The sequence below is a fragment of the Carlito syrichta genome, unplaced genomic scaffold, assembly GCF_000164805.1.
Source record: "Carlito syrichta isolate Samal-C Ts95f unplaced genomic scaffold, Tarsius_syrichta-2.0.1 Scaffold119534, whole genome shotgun sequence".
NCBI lineage: Eukaryota > Metazoa > Chordata > Mammalia > Primates > Tarsiidae > Carlito > Carlito syrichta.
The window spans coordinates 113,267-137,083 of record NW_007063630.1 but is presented as its reverse complement, the minus strand read 5'-3'; the positions used below and the strand labels follow the sequence as shown (position 1 = coordinate 137,083).

Genomic DNA, 23,817 nt, shown 5'->3' with positions numbered 1-23,817 from the left:
TCTTTCTTCAGAAGTCCCAATGCAGTTTGCAGTTCAGATGGGAGAAAGGGGAAAAATTGAGAACGTAAAATTTAAAGGCTTCTCAGTACACAGTGAACCCAACTTAATTTACATTTTTTTGTTGTTGTGAGTCTCACTCTGTTGCCCAGGCTGGAGTGCAGTGGCATGCTCACAACTACCACAGCCTCAACCTGCTGGGCTCAGGTGATCCTTTTGCCTCAGACTTCCAAGTAACTGGAACTACAGGTGTGCACCACCCTGCCTGGCTAATTTTGTGATGTAGAGACGAGTTCTCACCATGTTGCTCAGGCTGGTCTCAACCCCTGAGCTCAGGCAATCCTCTCGCCTCTGCCTCCCAAAGTGCTGGGATTAGAGGTGAGAGCCACCACACCCAGTTTAATTTAAATTTTTAAAAATTAAGCTGTCAGCTTGTAGAGAGTCAACTTCTAGGGTGAGTTAGCCATATAAGAATAAATAATGTTAATAAATATTTGGATAAGTTTTAATGTTTTAAAATTAACCAACATTTGACCATAAGGAGAGTTCATATAAGAATCTAGATTTCTAAATTTTCTTCAACGAAAAACAAACAAACAAAAAAACCCCAGAAGATCTGGCAATCCTAGACCCATATTCTTGCTGAACAATAATCAGCTAAGGCTAAAAGGCTTTTTTCCTTTTGTGCATAATATACTCTCCAGGTTGTCCTAGTCCATGCCACTCCCTATTGCATTACACTCAGCCTACTTTCTTCCTGAAGGCATTTGAATTTGTGATTCTTGGTTCAAAACATATTCATGTAAATGATTTACTTGAATTACAAGGCTTAGTTCATGAATTTAGCTCGACTTTGACCCAGTGATAAGATTTCTGGTTTTATCCATGTCCCACCAATTTACCTTCACTGGATCCGGCACACAATGCAGTGCTATTTCTTGCTTGGCCCCTGCCTTCACCCTTTTATCTCAGGTGAAAAGAGTGGTTGGCCTTCATTTATAGTCTTCCAGTCAGCTCCTGCACTGGTAGGTCTCTGCATGCAGAGTCGGCTCTGAACTTCTTTGGCAAGTTTTTGAAGATCCCCCAATATTTGCATTCCTGCCTCAGCTTAATTTCATCCTGGTCACTGTTCCCTTCTGGCTCTGCAAAGCAACCCTCGAGTTGAGTTCCAGTTCTTTCTCTTTCTGGATCCCCCCACCCCTTCTAAAAAGGAACAATTACTTTTGCTATCTTCTCCTTTGCCCCTGCCTTCTCCCATTAAGTATCTCAGGATTACTTGTCAATTAAACCTGGCTTATTGCAAATTTGAGTAACCCCAGAAATCCACCTGTTTGAAGCCTTTCTATTTAGATGAAAATAGACACATTTGCAAATACAGTTTGAGGACAGAGATGCTTCTTCTTCAGTAGTGGTAAAAACCTGATAGAAATATGCATTTCTTGTTGAGCTCTGCCAGGTGTGAAGAGATAAATGTGTACTAATTTTCACTGTAGCCTTCTGCTAGACATGACAAGGTTAAACATGGGCCTTAGCAGTTCTCTGGGGATTCCTCACAGAAGTGGTTTTCAGACTGTAAATTGAGATCCACTTCTTAGAGTTGGTAACAGTGAGGGGAGCCCAAACAGGGAAAACTCCTCACCACTCCGCAGCATTACTCTGGTTTCTGTGGTCATTTGTTCATTTAGTCACTGTCTTAGTCCCTTCTGGCTGCTCTAACAAAAATACTACAAACTGAATGGCTTACAAACAACAAATATTTATTTCTCACAGACCAGAGGCTTGGAAGTCCAAGATCAAAGCACTGACAGATTCAATGTCTGGTGGGGACTCACTTCCTGGTTTGTAGATGACAATGTTTTTGCTGTAACCTCCCATGGAGAAAGAGAAAACCCATCCTTCTTTATAAAGGCACCAATCCCACTCATACAGTATTTACCCTCATGACCTAATCACCTCCCAAATGTCCCACTCTTAATACCATCAGCTTGACGGTTAGAATGTTAACACATGAATTTGAGGAGGGGTCATAGCATTCAGTCCATTGCATTCACTCAGTACTTACAGAGAACCACCACGTTTTGGTATGCGTTAGATATCAGGGACATAATTGTGAAAAAGGATACTTTCCCTGACATTACAAAATTTTCAGTCTCCTTGGAGACCAAAGAAAGAAAACACACACACACACACACACACACACACACACACACACACACACACACAAGACTGTTACAAGATGAGGTGGTAAGTATTATGGGAGAAGTACAGGGTATTATGATATGCCCAACTAGACTTGGGGTGAGGTGGGCAGGGAGGGCAGTTTAGAGGAAGTACTAAATTATTTGAGGTTTGAATAACACATGGGAGTTAGCCAGACAAGAAGGAGAAGCTGAGGAAGAGGTTCCCAGTTGCCAACCCTGCAGTTTGTGGCAACACCCAGAAGTGAGTAAGCCAGAGGATCTTTGCTCTGGATGGTTGGGTTGTTACATGCAAGTTGGGAGGATCCAGAGATGAGGATGGAGAGATGCACATGTGTGAATCTAAAGCATCCTCCTGCCATGTCAAATAGGTTTGATTTCACATTGGAGGCAGTAGAATCTGCTTTAGAGTTTTATGCAGAAAGACAGACCTCCTGGCTAGATGTGCATGTTAGGAAGACCCTTCGTTTGCCAGGCAGAGACTGAAAACTGCATGAGTAGAGAAAGGGAGCTTGGTTATGGGGGAGCTCCTTAAACCAGGCAGGTAATGGAGGTTTGAGATAAGAAAGAGGCAGTGGGTTTGGAGAGAAGTTAAGATTAGAAACTATTCAAAGCAAGCCATGGTATTAATTGTACCCTACATAATGGAAGAAAAATTCTGCTGAGGAATAAGAAGTGGTCTTATTTGTGAAGATATTCACAGTATCACGTCCATGACAAAGCATCAGAATCATTTTCAAATTCTGACTGGGGTTCATGGTCAAATTACCGGTACTTCAGCCTAACTTTCCAGGACTACTGAAGTTCATTAACGTCCTGTTGTCAGTTTTCTCCATCTCATTTGACCCATTTGATTTTCAGCAAACTGGTCAGGCGTGAATGGCTTTTATTGTCAATCCATAGTGAGTATCTCTCTCAGGTTTTCTTGGGTCTTTCTTAATCTGCTTTCACTTCCACATCCAGGCAGTAACAACAGAAGGCAAAGGCAGCCATGTGGGACCTGGGGATGAGGATAAGGAGCCGCTGGGTGATAGAAGGAAGTACCACAAGCAGGCACCCTGTACTCACAGTCCCTCCTTTGGGTGACTGAAACAGCACTTCCTGTGCCCGGCACATGGCATATCTAAAAGAATTAACAATCTGTTGAGAACATATAATCACATGCTCGTCTATTTGCCTTTCTTTTTGGTCCAACCACCGTGATAACAGACTAGAGAGTAACACAAAGGGGCTGAAGAGGGGCGGAGGAAGGGAGATGGAAAACAGAGTAGTAGCCAGTTTATTTCTAACCATTTGCAGCTGTCAGCTTGTTTGGGGACCTTTTTTCCTCCTCTTTTTTTAGGCAGAGGAACAAAGTCCTGCTACATGGGGTTGTTTTCCTTGGCATGATGAACAGACACTTTCTTGAGGAACGCACTGAGATAACACAAAACATCTGCTAAGAGTCCTCCATAGCTGAATTTTCATCAGCATCAGCAAGAACACGAGGTTTCTTTAAATAAACATATATGTATGTATACACACATACACACATATATAGAGGCAGGAGAATGTGAGTGGGTATGAAAGGGCAAAAGAGTAAACTAAGAGGAGGAGGATGTAAATTTTTAAGAAACATCTGTGGTGTTTGTTTCTTTTTGTGCTTGTGATACAGTTGCATTTTGTTTTGCAAGTATTTTGAAAATGGTATGTTCTCAACCACACTGCTAGAGGAGGTCTGTTTTCTTTTCCCACGTGTGTGGGAAGTTGTTTTTATTCATGAGCTATTGAGAATGAGTGATTTTTATGACTTGTAGAGGTATTTTCACATGCGCACTTCTGTTACTGGAATCCAAAGACAAAAAGGACTGCCCAAGTGCTCTCAGACATGAGTAACAGATTTAAGGAGAAAGGTGGGCACTTCCGGTTGTTACTAACATGCCATCGTGGGTCCCCAAAGGATTGGCCAGGGGGCTAGACTTCATTCTTTGTCATGTGGAAACTCCTGGGCAGCTCACACGCTAGTCCCATATATCACATTTCTTCCAAAGCTACTTCCCAGGAAAGCGTCTGTCATTTGTAGAGAAGGCAGCTTCACCTGTCCTGTTTCATTTCCTCTCCTCCTGGCCTGTATTGGCTCTGATGAGGAAAAGCTATCTTCCTTGTGTTAGTAACATTGACTGCGATTTGCAGTGCCTTCTGTATGCCTGCTGGCCCTGTGCTTTTCATCTAATCCTCACAGTTTCATGAAGAACCAGCTGTTATCACTGTTCCTTAGACAAGGAACAAGGAACTTTTGGAAGATAACAAACTTGCTCAAAGGCAAGCAGCATGGAATATGAACCCAAGTAGGATCACACCAGAGCCAGCCGTTTCACCAGTGTCCTAAACCACTGATGACACATACTTTTGGGGAAGTAAGCGCCAAACTACCCTTGTCCTCCTTTTTAAACAAGTTTTGTTTCCTCAGTTCTTTCCATTGTAGTGGAGTGAGACAAAGGAGCTGCAAGAGCCCCATGAAGCCTCCTGGCAGAGGTAATCAGACTTGAATCCAGATCCCTTTGCATCATAAACTCACTCTGTAAATCCTGAGTCAGTCCCTTCACCTTTCTGAGCTTTGATATCAGGGTATGCAGATGGCATAGGAAGTCGACTCTCATTCTAATAGTCAAGTTTCATACACACCTCACTCCAGGTTCCATGCTAGTCACTAAGGACACATCTGTGAGGAGGGTGGACATGGCCCCTACCCTCACAGAGTGTTCACTTCAGAGGGGACAGCAGACCCGAGGCAGAAATTCTCACAGATAAATGTGGAATTATCATCTGTAATCTGTGCAGGAAAATTTCAGGAGCAGGGATGCCAGGGAACCCAAGTCTGGGGATGAGGTTGGGGTTTGAGCCAAGTTCTAAAGAAAGAAGAGGCATTAACCTGGGACACAATGGGGAGAAATATCTGCCAGCTGCTGGCAGGACTTGGGATATTTTAGGGGCAGTGCTCAGGGTCGCTGCAGGCAAACTTTTAGTCTTTAACTCTTCATACCTCCAAAGCCCAGATTCAGCCCAGTGCTGATCACAGACCAGAACAGCAGTCCCTTTCTCTTCAGAAGAAAAGAGAGAAAATGATGAAAACTGGAATGAGCAACGGCTAGCTCAGAACTCACATGCCTCACTCCCAGGGTCTTGCTTGATGTTGGAGCCTTTGTCAATCAAAACATTTCTGCATTTTCTGAGGGATTCTTCCCTTTTGGCCTCCGTGACTAGATCAAAGGAATAATACAAACCATTTAGACAACTTATTTTTTTTCTGGGGTGCCTGAAAAGGAAAGATTGAATGGAGCATTTGAGGGATTATTGGAAGGAAGAGGAGAGAAGGGAAAGAGGAAGAAAGAAAAATGGAAGTTTAGACATTACTGGAATTTTTATTAAATTTTGTTAGGGAGAAAGGAGATTTACTAAGTCAGAGATGAAAGGCAAATCTGCATGGGGCCTCAGAGAAATTATTATATTCCCTGCTCGATTTAGCTCTCACACTGAATGTGGCTTGGAGACCAGAAAGTTGTGGTTATACACATTCATAAACTCAGCAGGACTTTGTCAGATGCTGGTTCCTGACTGAGTACCAAGTCTTCATGAGCAGCAGAGAAAGAGCTGCAAGGCTATCTCATCAGGCCTTCAAGACAGACTCCAGGCCTGCAGACTCACCTTACCCTCCACCTTTGCCCTGGCTCCCTGTTCTGCCTCTTCCAGCAAAACCTCCATTTTGCTTTGAGTCTAATTGGTGAACAAATTTCTACTGGAACCTTATATGAGTGATTGGTTTGGATTTTGGCCTCTGCCCAAGCATGTCGCCTCGGCTCCCTCTGGAATCTGACTCATCCTGGCCCTGTGTGGGGTTCACTAACTGCATTTTAGTACAGACCCATTTGCAGAGACCAAACCACACCACATGACCCAAGGCCATCCAGGTCCAGCGTCTTTCTCAGATACCTAGAGATCCATCACCTCTTTGTGGAGCACTCATCTGAACACACTGTCTCATTTCAGGCCAACTTCTTGGAGTCTGAAATTTCTCAGCTGTAATCTAAGAGTCACAGGTTGTGATTCAGGGTGGGATATGGGAAAGGCATGTTTTGAGGCTGAACTAGTGATTGCAAATCGCTTGAAGATCTGATCAAGGTTGTTTTTTATACAACAATACAGGCGCATATCTAACTGTCTGGGATTATTGTCGATGGTTTGTCTAGATTATTATAAGACTAGTCAAAGTTTAACTCCAAACCCTTAAGACATACAATCTCTTGCAGTTAAGACTGCTGGTTAATATCATCTGGCATTAACTTTTTAATTGAGTACAATGACTGAAAATTAACTCTCACCACCTGGAAAAAAAAAAAAAAGATTGAAAGGAGAAGGGAGGTTTTAATGATTAAAAAAAATAGTTTCAGATTCTTCCCATCCCCCAGGCTGGATCACAAAATTCCTTATCACAGAATTCTTCCTTCTTCTGAAAAGCAGTGTGTAGCCTTCTGTGACAGGACTCTGTATATCAAGATTCTGGCAAAAAGCTATCCTCTCTGCTGTGGGTTTTCTTCCTCCTCCAAATGGGAGATGATGGATTCACATCTTGACTAAATGTGACCACTGCTCTTTTCTCATTCCATTTTGATTGATGACATATTTCCTGCCTCACCTGTGCCAGGTGCTTTTAAAGGTCAAATCAAAGTATAACACAGCCCCTTTGTTCATAGAACTTACAGCAATACATGACATAAGTATGAGAAACTTGTAGAAAAAAATGCAAGGTAGATTATACCCCAATGCTTAATTGAGTACATGTCATTCTGAGTTCCTTGCAAGTTCAGAATTGAGATATTAATACGAAGACTGCCCTCCTGGAAGTAAATAGGCAGGAGGAATTTAATCCCAAAGCATAATTACAAAGAACATTTCATCAATGAAAAGCTAAAACTATTAACAGTTCACAACAGAACACTTACTTTCTGCAAGGTCTTAAGCAAGGCCTTTCAGATGCTTTTGTATTTAACCCTCACAACAACCTAAGCTACAGATAATATTAATATATGCCTGTTTCTTTAGGGATGGGAAAATTGAGGCTTAGAGAGACTAAGCCATCTGCATATGACTACATTGTTAATGAGTGGTAAAGCCAAAGATTCTGATTACACACTCTGTGCTTTAAACCAGCAGCACCCAACTTTTTTGGCATCAGGTACTGGTTTCGTGGAAGACAGTTTTTCCACAGACCAGTTGGAGAGGTTGGAATGTGCAGTCAAACCTCACTGCTAATGTTAATCTGTTTCTGCAGCCACTCCCCAGCGCTAGCATCACTGCCTCAGCTCCACCCCAGATCATCAGGCATTAGAGTCTCATAAGGAGCAGGCAACCTAGATCCCTAGCATGTGCAATTCACAATAAGGTTCACACTCCTATGAGAATCTAATGCCACTGCTGATCTGGCAGGAGGCAGAGCTCAGGTGGTAATGCGAGTGATAGGGAGTGGCTGTAAATACAGATGAAGCTTCGCTCAGTTGCCCACCTGTCCACCTGACACTCATCTCCTTCTGTGTGGCCCAGCCAGTTCCTAACAGGCCATGAACTGTTCTGGGGATCCCTGCTTTAGACAAGTAGATATTATGGGCAAAGGAGTATCCAGAATTAAATAGGACTTTTTGCTACAGGTATTCTGTTATTTACTATGCTTGAGTATATTGTAAACTTCTATGAAAGCATCATTTTTGCAAACATATTTGACCTCATGACCTTCTCCTTATAGCCAAGGATCTCCCAGGATTAGTGATTTATATATTTTTTAAATTTGTATTTTAATGGTTTTAGGGGGTACTAATGACTTTTCATTACATGGATGCATTGTATCGTAGCAAAGAAGTTTGGTACTCTCCACCCCCACCTGCGCACATTGTACCCGATAGGTAATTTTTTATCCATTCTCCCACCCTCCCCATTCTGAGTCTTCAGTGTCCATTATGCCATTATATATGCATTTTCAGATCCTTAGTCTAGCTCCCAATTCTAAGTGAGAAAATGTGGCATTTAGTTTTTCATTCCTGTGCTACTTAGGATGATGGTCTCCAATTCCATCCAAATTGCTACAAAAGACGTTATTTAATTCCTTTTCATGGCTTAATAGTACTACATGTTTTATATATATAGATAAGATTTTCGTTATTCATGGATCAGTTGATGGCCATTTAGGTTGATTCCACATCCTTGGAATGGTGAATTGTGCTGTGATAAACATACAAGTCCACCTGTCTTTTTTGTGTAATGACCTCTATTCCTTTGGGTAAATACCAAGTAGTGGGATTGCTGAATCAAATGGTAGATCTACTTTTATTTCTTTGAGAAATCTCCTTACCGATTTCTAGGAGGTTGTATCAATTTACATTCCCACCAACAGTCTGTAAGTGTTCCCTTTTCACTGCATCTACAGCAGCATCTCTTGTTTTTTGTTTTTTAATAATGACCATTCTGACTGGTATAAAGTGGTATCTCATTTGCGTTTCCCAGACAGTTAGTGATGTTGAGCATGTCATCATGCTTATTGAGACCATTGGTGTATCTCCTTTTGAGAGATGTCTGTTCATGTTATTTACCCACTTTTTAATGGGGTTATTTACTTTATCTTGATGACTTATTTGAGTTCTTTGTAGATTCTAGATATTAGTCCTTAGGTGAATAGATTATGAATATCTTCTACCATCCTGTAGGCTGCCTGCTCACTCCATTGATTGTTTCTTTTGCTGTATAGAACCTTTTAGTTTAATTAAGTTCCACTTATTTATTTTTTGTTTTGCATTTGCTTTTGGGGTCTTAGCCATAAATTCTTTGCAAAGGCCAGTATCTAGAAAAGGTTTTCTTAGGTTTTCTTCTAGGATTTCTGTGGTTTCAGGCCTGACATTTAAGTTTTTAATCCATAATGAGTTAATTTTTGTATATAAGGAGAGATAGGAATCAAGTTTCTTTTTTCTGCATATATAGTTATCCACTTTTCCCATTTGTTGAATAGGGTGTCCTTTCTCCAGTGTATGTTTTTGTCTACTTTGTCAAAGATCAGTTGGTTGTAGGTATTTGGGTTTATTTCTGGATTCTCTGTTCTGTTTCATTGGTCTGTGTGTCTGTTCTTGTACCAGTGCCATGTGGCTTGGATTACCATCACCTTATAGTATAATTTGAAGTCAGGTGATGTGATGCCTCCAGCTTTGTTCTTTTTGCTTAGGATTGCTTTGGCTGTCCTGACTCTTTTTTAGTTTCATATGAATTTTAGGATTGTTTTCTTTAATTTGTGAAAAACAACATTGGTAGTTTGATAAAGATTGTATTGAATCTGTAGATAACTTTGGACAATATGGTCATTTTCACAATGTTGATTCTTCCAATCCATGATCATGGGTTTTTTCATTTGTTCATGTCCTCTGCAATTTCTTTCATTGGTGTTTTGTAGTTCTCCTTGTAGAGATCTTTCACCTCCTTGGCTAAATATCTTCCTGGTAATTAACTTATTGACAGCTATTGTAATGGAATTGAGTTCTTGATTTGATTCTCAGCTTGATGGTTATTGGCATATAGCTATGCTACTGATTTGTGTGTTTTGATTTTGCATCCTGATACTTTACTGAATTCATTTATCATGTCCAGAAGTCTTTCGAAGGACTTTTTAGGATTCTCTAGGTATAAGATTATATCATTGGCATACAGAGATAGTTTGATTTCTTCTTTCCAAATTTGGATATGTTTTATTTCTTTCTCTTACCTGATTGCTCTGGCTAGGACTTCCAGTACTATGTTGAATAGGAATGGTAAAAGTAGGCAGCTTTGCTTTGTTTGAGTTCTTAAGGGGAATACATTTAACTTTTCCTCCATTCAAGATGACATTGGCTGTGGGTTTATCATCTAGAGCTTTTATTATTCTGAAGACTGTTCCTTCTATGCCTATATTACCGAGAGCTTTTATTATGAAGAGGTGCTGAATTTTATCAAATGTTTTTTCTGTGTCTATTGAAATGATGATTTGATTTTTGTTTTTAATTTTGTATATGCGGTAGATCAAGTTTATTGACTTGCATGTGCTGAACAACCCTTGTATCCCTGAGATGAAACCTACCTGATTGCAGTGGATTTTTTTTTTTTAATGTGTTGTTGAATTCACTTTGCTAGTAGTTTGTTGAGGATTTTTGCTTCTATGTTCATTATGGATATTGGTTTATAGTTTTCTTTTTTTGTTGTGTCTTTTCCTGGCTTTGGTATTAGTGTGATACTGGCTATATAGAATGAGTTAGGGAGAATCCCTTCCTTTTCAATCTTATGGAATAATTTCTGTACTAATTCTTTTTGGAAAGTTCGATAGAATTAGCTATGAGTCCATTAAGTCCTGAGTCTTTTTTAGGAGATTTTTAATTACTGATTCAATTATTGGTCTGTTCAGGCTTCCTGATTCAAGGTTGGGGCTTACATGTTTCCAAGAACGTATCCATTTCCTCTAGATTGCCTAGTTTATTTGCAAGAAGTATACATACTAATCTTTGAAGATCTCTTGTATTTCCATGATATCAGTTGTAATGTCTCTAGTTTTCATTTCTGATTGAGCTAATTTGAATATTCTTTCTTTATTTCTTAATTAATCTAGCTAGTGGTCTATCAATTTTGTTTATCTTTTTAAATAACCAATTTTTGTTTCATTGATGCTTTGTATTTTTGTTTCAGTTTCATGTAGTTCTGTTCTGATCTTCCATTATTTATTTTCTTCTGTTAGCTTTGGGTTTGATTTGTTTATGTTTTTCTAGTTTCTTGAGGTGTAACATTAGGTGTGATCTTCCAGTCTTTTTAATGCAAACCTGAAGGAGTATTAATTTTCTGCTGAGCACAGCTTGGCTTTTTCCCATACAACAATAATTTGTGTCATTGTTGTCATTCATTTCAAGGAAATTTTCAATTTCCATCTTGATTTCATTGTTGACTCAAAGATCATTCAAGAGCAGATTGTTTAATTTTTATGTAGTTGTTTGTTTCTGTGAGTTCTTCTTGACGTTGATTTCTAGTTTTATTCCACTGTGGTCCAAAAAAGTGCTTGATATAATTTCAGTGTTTGTGAATGTATTGAGACTTTACTTGTGGTCTATCATATAGTCTATCTTGGAGAATGTTCCATGTGAAATGTATATTGTATAGTTTTAGGGTACAATATACTGTAAATATCTGTTAGGTTCATTTGCTCCAGGGTCTAGTTTATCTCCAATGTTTCTTTGTTGAGTTTTTGCCTTGATGATGTCTATTGCTGTCAGTGGCATGTTGAAGTCTCCCACTATTATTGTATTGCTACCTATCTCTTTTCTTAGGTCTAGTCAAATTTATTTTATAAAGCTTGGAGCTCTGGTGTTGGATTCATACATATTTAAAGTTGTTGCATCTTCTTCTTGAATTGATTCCTTTATCATTATATGGTAATCTCCTTTGTCTTTTTTTTATTGTTAACTTGGAGTCTGTTTCATATGATATTAGAGTAGTTGCTCCTGCTCAGTTTTGGTTTCCATTTGCAATGGAATATGTTCCCACCTCTTTTCCTTGAGTCTATGAACTCTTTGTATGTTAAGTGAGTCTCTTAAAGGCAACAGATATTTGGGTGGTATGTTTCTTTTTTAAATCTATTCTTCCAATTTATATCTTTTAAGTGGTGCATTGAGACCATTTGCATTCAGAGCTAGTAATAATAGATAAGGTACTGATCCATTCACTGTATTGATTATTACCTGATTGCTGATTTCTTTTCTTTCTCTTTCTTTTATTCTCTCTCTTGTGTTAATGTTCTATAAGTTCTGTGAACTTTATAATTTCTAGTGTTTTCTGCTGGTGTATTTGACCTTTTGTTTCAGTATTTAGAACTCCCTTGAGTGTTTCATGTGTTTGCTTGTCCAAGAAACTTTATTTCTCCTTCGTTTATGAAACTTGTTTTATAGATTCAGAATCCTTGACTGACAGTTACTCTGTTTAGAAGATTGAAGGTGGGACCTCAGTCCCTTCCAGCTTGTAGGGTTTTCTCTGAGAAGTTTACTGTTAGTCTGATAGGTTTACCTTTGTAAGTTATTTGTTGTTTTTATGTCAATGCTCTTAGAATTCTTTTCTTCACATTAATTTTGCATAACCTGATGCCTGTATGCCTTGAGGATGACCTTTTTGCAATGAATCCTCCAGTAGTTCTTTTGGCTTCTTGTATCTGAATATTTAAAACTCTGGCAAGGTCAGGAAAGTTTTCTTCAATTATTCTCAGATAGGTTTTCCAAACTTCTAGTTTTCTCTTCTTCCTCAGGAATACCAATGATTCTTAGGTTTATCATAAACCCACATTTCTTGAAGACTTTGTTCTGTTCTTTTGATTTTTTTTTTTTCCTTTATTGTTGTCTGACTGGGCTAATTCAAAAACCTTGTCTTCAAGCCAGTCTACCTACTGTTAGAACTTTCTACTGTGTTTTGTATTTCCCTAAGTGAGTCTTTCATTTCCAGAAGTTCAGAATGTTTTATTTTGTTTTTGTTTTTTTGTTAAGTATCTATCTCTTTTGAGAATTTTTTTATCTATGTCCCGAATTTCTTTTAAAATTTCTTTATGTTGATTTTCAATTTTCACTTGTATTTCATTGACCAATTTTATAATCAAGTTTTTGAATTCTATTTCTGGAATGTCAAAGATTTCATTTTAGTTGGGACCTAGTACTAGAGGGTTAGTTTGGTCTTTGGGGTTTGTTGAAAGACTTTTTTTTCATACTGCAGGATAATTTTTCTTGTTCTTTCTCATTTGGGCAGATCCTCCTATTGTTGTCTTTTTTTTTTTTTATTCAATTGGTTTTTTGTTTTCTTTCTCTGAACTATAGAACTTTAATGCATATACTTTATGCTCATCTAGTTTCAGCTCTTGGTGCTTTCAGTAGTGTAGTCTCTGAATGTGTTCCTTGGGTATAGAGAATCTCTGTGCGTTGGCTTTCTCAGATGCTGTTTGTGGTAGCAGGTATTGGGCATGTGTGTATTTTCACTCTCTCGTGGGTCTAGAATGCCAGAGGATTAATGACGTTTATCTTGTTCCCCAGTGGCGTGGTGTGCTCATTGTTCTTTCCCAGTACTTTTGACCCTTCAGGACATAAAGGGGCACTTGTGAGTGAGAACTATTTGTAGCTGGAGTAGTTGGTTGTATGCAGTGCCCCTGTAGAAGTCTAAAGCCTCAGCCCTGATGGAGGTGGTTAAAGAAGCTCCCAGTGAGATCCACTGAAGTCTTTGTTCTTTTTTCTTTTTTTTTTTGAGTTGGAGTCTCACTCTGACACCCAGACAGGAGTGCAGTGACACGCTCCCGGACACCGCAGCCTCGACCTCCTGGGCTCCGGTGATCCTTCCGCCTCAGCCTTCCAAGTAGCTGGAACTACAGGCGCGCACTACCACGCCTGACTAGTTTTTGATTTATTGTAGAGACAAGGCCTCACCAAGTTGCCCAGGTGGGTCTCGAACCCACAGGCTCATGCTAGGATTACAGGCTGAGCCACCGAACCCGACCTTTGTTCATTTTTGTTCCACAGGGTGCTCCCTTGTTTTGGTGCACTCCTTCCCCTGGGAGTGGTAATCCACTACTGTGAGTTCTGCTGCCCTTCTGAGTCTGGCTGCTCTACGAAGCTGCCACCGTTCAGCAGGTGCTTGAGGATACTAGCAAGAGATCCAGTGATATGAAGGCACAAAAGTTGAATTCTAAGGAGAGTTGGTCACTAATGTCTCTGGAGAAGCTCTCTGATGCCTCGATCTGTGGTCTCATGTCTGTGAGATGTGTGGTGACATGGCCTTTGTGCTTACCTCCTTTTTTGTGTGTGTTGGAGTCTCACTCTGTCGCCCAGGCTGGAGTGCAGTGACACAGTCACTGTAGTCTCCATCTGCTGAGCTAAGGCGATCCTTCCACCTCATCCTTCCAAGTAGCTGGAACTACAGGAGTGCACTTCATGCCCGGCTTATTTTTTGATTTATTGTAGAGATGAGGTCTCACCTCAGGCTGGTCTCGAACCCCTGAGCTCAGGCAATCCTCTCGCCTCGGCCTCCCAAAGTGCTGGGATTATAGGCTTGAGCCACTGCACCCGGCCTTACCTCCTTCTTGAGGGCTGTATTTTTATTGTGTCAGATGTTGTAATGGGCTGTGCCGGTTGACCTCTGGCTGAGAGGTAGTGCTTACAAGAGACAACCAACTGTGGTGGTGGTGGCTGTGAGCTTTCTGTTTGGCCTTTGTTATCCCCACGAAAGTGCACAGATGACTTAGGTGGTGGGAGGGATTCTCTGTCCCTGGGCTTTTGATGAGGGTGGAGGAAAAGAGCTCGATGGGGAAGTCTAGGTCAGACTGGACCACTCTCCAGCTCCCCACTTGAGCACAGGAATGGCTACCGCCATGAGAAATGGGAGGGGGTGGGGTCACACTGGGAAAGAGGGGTAGACAGGATGACAGTTTCTCCCCTTACCTTTCCCTTGCCAGAGGCTATCTGAGTTCAAAACTTAAAGCTTCATTCAACAGCAAAGTTTTTCCTGTGGTCTGGGTCTAATTGATCTGTGTTTCAGCTCCCAGATAGGTCCCCTGGCCGCTGTAGCAGCACTGCAGGAATGGCATAGCTGTCTGTTGCACAGAGGTGTTCACATGGGAAGAGAGGGAATTCTAGGTGACAGGGTTCCTCCTGGCTACCCTTTCCTTGCCAGAGATTGACTGCATTCAAAATTTAGAAGTTTCTTTAGCAACAGGGTCTCTCCCTACAACTTGACACTGACAGAAACTGCTGGCAGTGGCAGAATTTGCCCTTAGGGCAAATGAAAGCTTCCCACTCCTTCCCCACCTGGGAGCTGGCAGCAGAATGCAGCCTGCAGGGATCAAGATCTCAAGGAATGCCTCAGCAGCAGGCATTCTGAGTTTGAATGTCTTTCCAGCTTCACATGGGCTCCAGCAGCATTATGCTGTGCTATATCCAGGCCATGTGGGACCAGAGTCCCGTGAGGCTCAGGGGACCCTCTCAATCCATGGCGAGAGCACCACGTTCCTAATTTTCTGCACTTACCACTTCCCTGTGTCCAGAGGCTGCTCTGTTTCCGGCATGACCCAGGTGAAAGGGCCAGGACTAGCGATCTTTAAAACATATTAGGAAGTACTGAAGGGGAAGTTCCATAGTATTTAATGTCCTCAAGATAGGCAGAAGGAGCAAAAGGAGGGGGATGGTGATGGTCTTAATGCTGGGTCTGTTGTGCCATGTGGACCATGGGAAGAGAGGCAACATACAACCCACCAGGTCTAGCTGCCATTGTAACTTGCCAAGTGTCCATTTGAGATTATCCAGTAGGCTTTCATTCTTCCTGCTGAACTGGATTCATTTAAAAACATTTTTTGAGCTCCTTCCACAAGTCAGCTAAGTGCAGATGATACAATGGTGTTCTCTTTCCTCACATTCCCTGCCACCGTGGAACCTGCAGTAATGAGATGCTGAAGAAAGATCCCGAATTTTGGAGCCAAATCTCTACCTCCTTTTAGGTGTGTGGCCTATGGCAAATGCTTTAACTGAGCTAAGCCACAGTTTCCATTTAAAAAATTGAAATAATGCTACTACCACTCAGGTTGTCACTGGGATTAAATAACATCACACAAACAGAGCAGTTCTCACTCAGGATTTCCTTTTTCTTTTTCTTTTTTATTAATATTATTATTTTTAGTTGGAGTCTCACTCTGTCGTCCAGGCTGGCGTGCAGTGGCGCGCTCACGGTCACCCAGCGTTGGCCTGCTGGACTCTGGCGATCCTTCCACCTCAGCCTTCCAGGTAGCTAGAATTATAGGCATGCACTACCATGCCTGACTAATTTTTATTTATTTATTGTAAAATGTGGTCTTACCAAGTTGCCCGAGCTGGTCTTGAACCCCGGGCTCAGGCAATCCACTCGCCTCAGCCTCCCAAAGTGCTGGGATTACAGACTGAGCCACTGAGCCCGGCCAGGATTTCCTTTTCTTTGGCTATTTAATAGAGAGTGGATACTTCTTTGCAGTATTATGAAGAAAAAAAAAAAAAAAAACACCCTAGATCAATTAATTTCCATGAGCTGGTCCCTCTGGAGCCTTTCAGGAAAAGGAGCGTATCAGGGGGCTATGTCTTACCCTATCTTGCTGCCATGAGGCCAGTTACCCAAAATGAAAAATTCTACCAAATTCTACCAAAGATGTGGACATCTAGGTCTCTATATCCAACCAGATGATCTCTTCCATTTCCCAGCTTCTAAAAAGGGTTTAAATTACACACACACACACACACACACACACACACATACACACACACACACAAATCTGAACATCTGGAAGGCAGAAGAGAAAGAAAAGGGTAAAATAATATACACACTATAAACTGGTCCCTGAATCATCAAGAAATAAATGAATTTTTCAAATGCCTGTAGCTTTCCTATTCTTTTTTTTTTTGAGTTGGAGTCTCACTCTGTCGCCCAGACTGGAGTGCAATGGCCGCTCTCAGCCACCGCAGCCTCGACCTGCTGGGCTTTGGCAATCCTTCCGCCTCAGCCTTCCAAGTAGCTGGAACTTCAGGTGCACGCTACCATGCCCAGCTAATTTTTTGATTTATTGTAGAGATGAGGTCTCGCCAAGTTGCCCACGTGGGTCTCGAACCCACAAGCTCAGGCAATCCACTCACCTCAGCCTCCCAAGGCGCAGGATTACAGGCTGAGCCGCCGAGCCCGGCTAACTTTCCTATTCTTAACCCCCCTCTGCAAGCTGGATTTTGTCTGTGGCTCCACAGAGCACCCCCTGGGGTTCCTAGGCTTTCTAGGATTCCCAGCCTCTTCTCCATATCCAAAGTTGGCCTAGGGTGACTGTGGGACATGCCGAACATGTCTTGACTTGAACCACTTGCAGCTTTTGCTTTTGAAGGATGACTTGCATGCCAGGGAGGAAACCGTGGAAGGCTCAGGCCTGACTTAGCAGCCAGAACCAAGAGATTCTGAGCCTGGGGTCCTGACTACCCTCAGGAGTTCAGGTGGGAAGTAACAAAAGTGGAACTTAGTCCCAAATTCCCCTTAAGTGCCAGGCACAGTATAGATACCATTATAAGAACACTACAAAGTACATTTGTGTATCAATTTTATAATAAAGTCAAGTGATGAAGTAACTTGCCTATGCAGCTGGCAAGTAATAGGGTTAAGATTTTAAACTAGGTTTTTCTAGATCCGAAAACCAACTTCTCCCAAATACTCTAAAGCCGTAGTCTAAAAGGGAGAGACAAGAAGCAAACCACCTTCCGGGCCTTAGACAAGATTAGAGATCAGGAAAGGAATGAAGGGCAGAGCCAAGAGCTCATAGCTGAGCAGAGGCAGTGGTGGGGAAAGAAGCAGCTTAGGGGCAGTCCAGAGGGACTCAACAATTACCATGAACATTCATGGTGTGTCCAAGACCTTGTCATCTGTAGTCAGTGTGGGGACGTGCTTAAAGGACCATGCAGATGAACTGACACAGTTCAGAGTCCCTGTGTTACTTCCCACCTGAACTCCTCAGGTAGACAGGACCCTAGGCTCTGAATCTCCTGGCTCTGACTGCTAAGTCAGACCTGACCCTTCCACAGTTCCTTCCCTGGCCTGCAATTCATTCTTCAAAAGCAGAAGTTGCAAGTGGTTCAAGTCAAGACATGTTCGGCATGCCCCACAGTCACCCCGGCCCAACTCTGGGTGTGGAAAAAGAGGCTGGGAGTCCTAGAAAGTCTAGGAATTCCAGGGGGGTACTCTGCTGAGCCAGAGACAAAATCCAGCTCACAGAAGTGGGGTTAGGAATAGGAAAGCTACAGGCATTTGGAAAATTTAGCAGCTGGCGAGCTTCCAGAAATCTGGAGCCAGGGGAGTTGCCTGGAGCATACCTGAAGGTGTTCAAGCCACCTGGAAAAGAAAGGCCTCAGAACTGGAGGTGTGTGCAGAGCCCCAGCACAGTGCTCACGGACTTTGGAGTCAGGCTACTTGGTCCAAATTCCTCCTCTACTATTTGCCCGCTGGATGACCTCAGGCACCCTCTTCATTGTCCCAAGTTTGTTTCTTCATCTATGAGATGGAAGCAGTAATGTAAGGGCTGTTCTGAGGACTCAGCTAATCCACATAAAGTGCTTGGCACAGTCCCAAGAACATAGTAAGTGCTTGGTAAATATTATCTTTTACTGTTGGTTCTAGGTCCATAGTCTTAAGACCTGGGCGAGGAAAACACATATCTCTTCGAAGGCTGCAGAGTATATCAGCTGACCTCTTAGCACCTCTGGATGTGGTTTCCAATGCTGTTTCTTCCTACCCTTCCCTCCCCATCCCCTTTCTTTCACTTGTTTATATTTCTGTGCCACTGGAGAGTAACCTTTAGGTGCCTCGTTGTGATTCGCAGTCAGTGGTGCTTCTAACCTAGGCAAGAGAGAGTCACACTCCAAACACACCCATACTTTGGATTTTAGAGTCGGGCTAAATCCCAACCTTCCCACTTTTTAGCAAATGGATCCCTGCTTCAGAGCCTCCATGTTATTCATCTGTGAAATAGGAAATGTATCTTAGGGGGGATTCTACCAGTTCGGGGAAGACTCCAGACCCTCCTTCAGCCTGGCAGCAGGGCTTCTGCTGGCCTCACTTTGGCAGAGAAAACAGCCCCTAAGCTCTGCAAGGGACTGTCCTCCACCTTCTCCCTGGCTCTACCTCGCCCTCAATCCCAAATCCTAGCATCTGTTGCCCAGACAGTCAGCTGCCACGCTGTGCCCAATTCTCTGAGTGCATTTGGTATGAACACTTTGTTTTTGAAGAAAAGCTAGTATCGGTGCTGAGACCCCAGGGAGGAAGATCCGGCCACTGCCGCCTACCAGATGTGTTCCATCTCCCTCATCCTGCCCTGGAGGTCCCAGGTGATCCCATTACAGTGTCTCACACCAGACAGCTGCCCCTGGGTTTCTGTGGAGGTAGAGACAGCAAAACTCCAGACTTCCTGGGGACCTGGGTCTTGCCCTAAGCACAGTTCTAGAATTCTGCTGGAAGGCTATCTACCTTTTCTTGATAAAGGTAATTATTTCCTTTATAACAACAGCTGGATGCTCCAGACCTTACCTCTCAGAAAGAAGGGAGCATATTCCCATTCAGTAAGTTCTCACTATGTCCTAGGCATTGTAGGAGGATCTTACCCATGTTCATACCCTCCAAGCTATGCAAGGAAGGTCTTATAATGACTCCTCATTTTCAGATGGGAAACCAGAAGTTAAATAACTTGCCCATGGTCAGACAGCTAGAAAAGGAGCAGAGCAACAATACAGTCAGTTTAACTTAGGAGTCCATTACAACGTGTCACCCCATAAGAAGAGAGTAAATAACCAGAGGACAAGCAGTGTTTGAGCGAGAGAACGGAAGTGGGCTTGCAATCCTATTTGTTGCTTTGACTGAGCTGGGAGTAGTGGTCATCAGACAGAACAACAGAGTAACTCTCCCAACCACTCGCCCTTTCTGTGTTATTAAAAACATTACCCACCCACCCCCACAACTCTTACCTTTCTCAAAGAGATGAAGGGGAATGAGTGTGATGCAAAGTATCTACGAAGTGTATTAAATTTGCCAACCTCACAAACTGTACATTGGGAAAAGTTGTGGGTCAGAATTTACAAATCGGTAACTTGCAGGCCAAGTCAAACCTAGAGAGATGTTTTGTTTTGACCCGTGGTAGTCTAAAACTTCAAGTTAGTTGCCAATGTTTAAAAAATGCAGCATGTTCATCTAGAACTCCAGGTTTCTATATTATCTTGAAAAACAGAAGCTCTAACACCCCTGGGCTTCCACCCTTATCCAGTCACTGTTGGCTGGAGTCACACAACGGCACTCACTTTGACGGGGAGGTACAAGCTGCTTTCCAATTTGCTAGGCTTCCACCACCATCACCACTCCCTGTGACTCCTGAGACAGAGCATGCTAGTCTCCCTTATAGATCACCCTGTTCCTCCCCATTTTCTCATATGAAAGGTAAGGAGAAAGGAAGCTTTCCTAACATGATTTCATTCCTTTTTTTTTCCTCTTCTAGGTGTTCCCTTCCCAAAGAACTTCCTTCAGATTTGCAAGAAGATTCTGTGCCGCCTCTTCCGGGTCTTTGTCCACGTGTACATCCACCACTTTGACCGCGTCATTGTGATGGGTGCAGAGGCCCATGTCAACACCTGCTACAAACACTTCTATTACTTCGTCACAGAGATGAACCTCATAGACCGCAAGGAGCTAGAGCCCTTGGTAAGTGGCAACGCACAGTAATGGTATTCGAGTCATCTCCAGGACCTCAGCCATTAGTCTCCATGTATCACCAGATCCCTGGGAAATGCCCACTAGTGGCTAGCTGTTCTGGAGGATTGCACAATTGGACAGGGTTTAGCGGTCAGTCAAAGGCCAGGAGATGACAAGATGTCCACTGCCACCGGTCAGGTATCTTAGATTGTTCTCCAAGAGGTGGCAGAGTGTAGTGGGAATATAATGACTTGGGCTTTAATTCTCAGCTCTGAAATCATTCACTTGTTTATTTAATCCCATCAAAGGGCATCTTTAATCTCTCGTGTCATCTCTCACACTGTTAATCAAATATGATCAGAAACAGTTCTTCAGTCAGTGAATAAATATTCAGCACCTACTGTGTGCCAGTTGCTAGGTATACAAGGTCAAGTAAAACCGCCTTCGAGTAGTTTTTACTCCAGAAATAAGCCCTAAATAAGAACACAATCTTACAGGGCCTTTATTTTTCATACTGAGTTTCCTACAATGCAGTTTTAATGGGATATATTGGAATCTAGAACACTTGATCCAAAACTTGGTGTTATTTTAGGTGAATGTGAACTACTTTATTTTCGTCATAAGCTGTTTTTACAGTTGGACTCAATCTGTGCTTTAGAAGTCAAGGACCCCTAAAAACCTCGTTGCCTTTTATAACATGTGGTGTCTCAGTGTGGACACTGCATCGCAGCTATTTCTAGTTGGCTCTTTTGAGTACTATCTTATACCCAGTATAATACAAAGTGGCCGTTTTGCTAAATATAACGGACAGAACCACTAAATTTCACCCAAGTTCATTTGACTAACGGCCAGCGTGCTAGGGACAGGCAGTCCTCTTTTGCCACCCTGTATCCCTTTCTCTTTATGCACATAATTTTAAATATAGATTTTGTTCTTATTTAGGTATGGTGAAGCTAACAGATCAGGAGATGGTTGTCATAGAAAAGATAGTGTGTGCTACTCACACATCCCAAGAGAAAAGGTCATGTCACTCCACAAGGGGCCGCATGGGAAAGAAAGCACTAGGGTCCATCAAGAGACAGAGGGAAAACACAGGCAAGAAACTTATTGTGGTTCCTGTGGGAAGGAACAAGCAAGGCAGGGCGAGTAGGTTTAGGGTTGGCTAAATAATCTTTTTTTGTTGTTTTTTTTTTGAGTTGGAGTCTTACTCTGTCACCCAGACTGGAGTGCAGTGGCACGCTCCCGGCCACCGCAGCCTCGACCTGCTGGGCTCCGGCGATCCTTCCACCTCAGCCTTCCAAGTAGCTGGAACTACAGGTGTGCACTACCACGCCCGGCTGATTTTTGATTTATTGTAGAGATGAGGTCTCACCAAGTTGCCCAGGCGGGTCTCGGACCCACGGTCTCAGGCAATCCACTCACCTCAGCCTCCCAAAAGCGCAGGATTACAGGCTAAGCCACCAAGCCCAGCTGGCTAAATAATCTTAGCAGACTTTGGAGAATAGAGGCTGTCCCCAGTTGTCTAGTACCTGGCCTTGGGGTGGTTAGTGTGAAAACCTGATGGAGAAGGTGGTTGGAGTTCTGGGCTCTGGACTGGTTGGTTTGTGTTGGGTGGCATATCAACAGCTTGAGGGCGAATTGTTTACCATGTCTTGGAACTGGCTAGCTTTGGGAGGACCAGTGCCTCCAGGGTCAGCAGGCCCCCTTGAAATTAAAGAATCAAAATACACACAAAAAATGATGTGTTTAAAATGCTACAGTACCTATATCTGACAAAGAAGAAGTTGGTGAATTTTATATCTCACCTTTAAAGTTTCACAACTTGAAACCTATTGTTGTGCTGTGAAGATACAAAGCAAAAAATATTTTTCTTCGGACCACTCAATAGCCCTAGAACAAAGCAAGACTTTTTGGTACAGTTGAGTTGTCTTTGGCTAAAGAGCTAATTTTCTTCATATTCTTTCACAAGAGCTTTCTAGAAAGCTCTTGAAGTCAGGAACTGAGTTGTCTCTGTATGCTATTGGACAACTAGTATTGAAAGGTCAATTAAGTTGGTGGTTGAGTTTTAAGGTTGTTGTGGGTAAACAGCCACTACAAGAAGATAAGTTTGTACAAACAGCTCAAGGGAGTTAAACAACCGAAACCATTGATAAAGTCAATTTCAGAAAATGTCAAGGACAGAGGAAAGAGTGAACAGGGGCCATGTAAATGAGATGGGAAGAAACCACCAAGACATCATTCTGTGTCTAAGCGTTTTTCATTCAGTTCTCTTCAGTGGATGTGTTCAGGTAGAGGGAACCCAAAGTCCATCCAGGAGGAAGAGGCTCTCTAAGCATTCACACTTGCCATTTCACTGAGCTAAAGGAGCAGAAACAACAGATGGATAGAACTGAAAGTCCATTTCTTCTTTATGCTCAGAAGCATAAAGGCAACATTGTGGGATGAAGCAAGTGTAAATCAGCAAGTAGAGAAAGCCTTTCTTTGCCATCAAAAAACTCAGTCATTTTCAATAACTAAAGGAAGAGCTCCAAGAATTCTACCACCTCGCAGTGCCAGGAGCTGGCTTGAAATCTCAGAGTCACAGAAAGGCCCCAAACAAGACAATATTCCAGATAAGAGCCTCTTTGGGGCTCTGGGAGAAAAACTATGACTAGATTGACCAGGAATCATTAACAGCATCATAACATGTATTGCCCATGGAGCTTAGTACGTAAGAAATGCCTAATATGTTTTTGAATTGGAAAGAGTATTTAAAGATGGTACACCGCCATTCAAAGAGATTATATACTGCTCACACAGTGAAAGTGAGCAAAGAAGGTCTCAGTTTTTTTTTCCCTTGGAAGCTTATATTTTTTTAAAATCTTGCAATCTTTGCTTTATACAAACCAAAACCTATAAAGTAAGAGAAATAGATAGCTGAGGATTTTCTGAGGTTAATAATGATATAATATCAGGATCAGGATAATAAGCACATCTAGTATTCACTAAAAGTGAATTGTTTATGACTTTTGGATTGTTATTGCTGAAATGAGAGTTTTCTTTCCAATAGCTGATAGTGCTAGAATACCCAACTCTTAATACTGTTGCAATGCACATATTAAAATCAGGCATAACTATCAAATCAATATATTTTTTATTTGATTTGTATATGTCTGGTACCCTATATGTGCAAGGCAAGTTGCTCAGAGAGTTATGTGCTAAGAAAACATGCTCTTGAGAAATTTACAATGCAGTCTAAAAAATACAAAATAAGGAACGTTACCCATCTTCGGCCCTCCAAGGATGATGAAGGAGTCAAGCATTTGACTTCACATTCTAGTTGTACATTCTTTAGGCATCTAAT

General features: G+C 42.1%; 1 protein-coding gene across 1 annotated transcript in view; it reads left to right on the top strand.

Annotated features, from left to right (window-relative positions):
• Positions 1-23,817, top strand: part of MOB3B (MOB kinase activator 3B) — a 214,314-nt gene that overhangs the window by 159,394 nt on the left and 31,103 nt on the right. Inside the window, exon 3 of the mRNA XM_008047958.2 lies at positions 20,281-20,483. Within this exon, the coding sequence (XP_008046149.1) occupies positions 20,281-20,483 (203 nt within the window). The remainder of the gene's footprint in view (positions 1-20,280; positions 20,484-23,817) is intronic.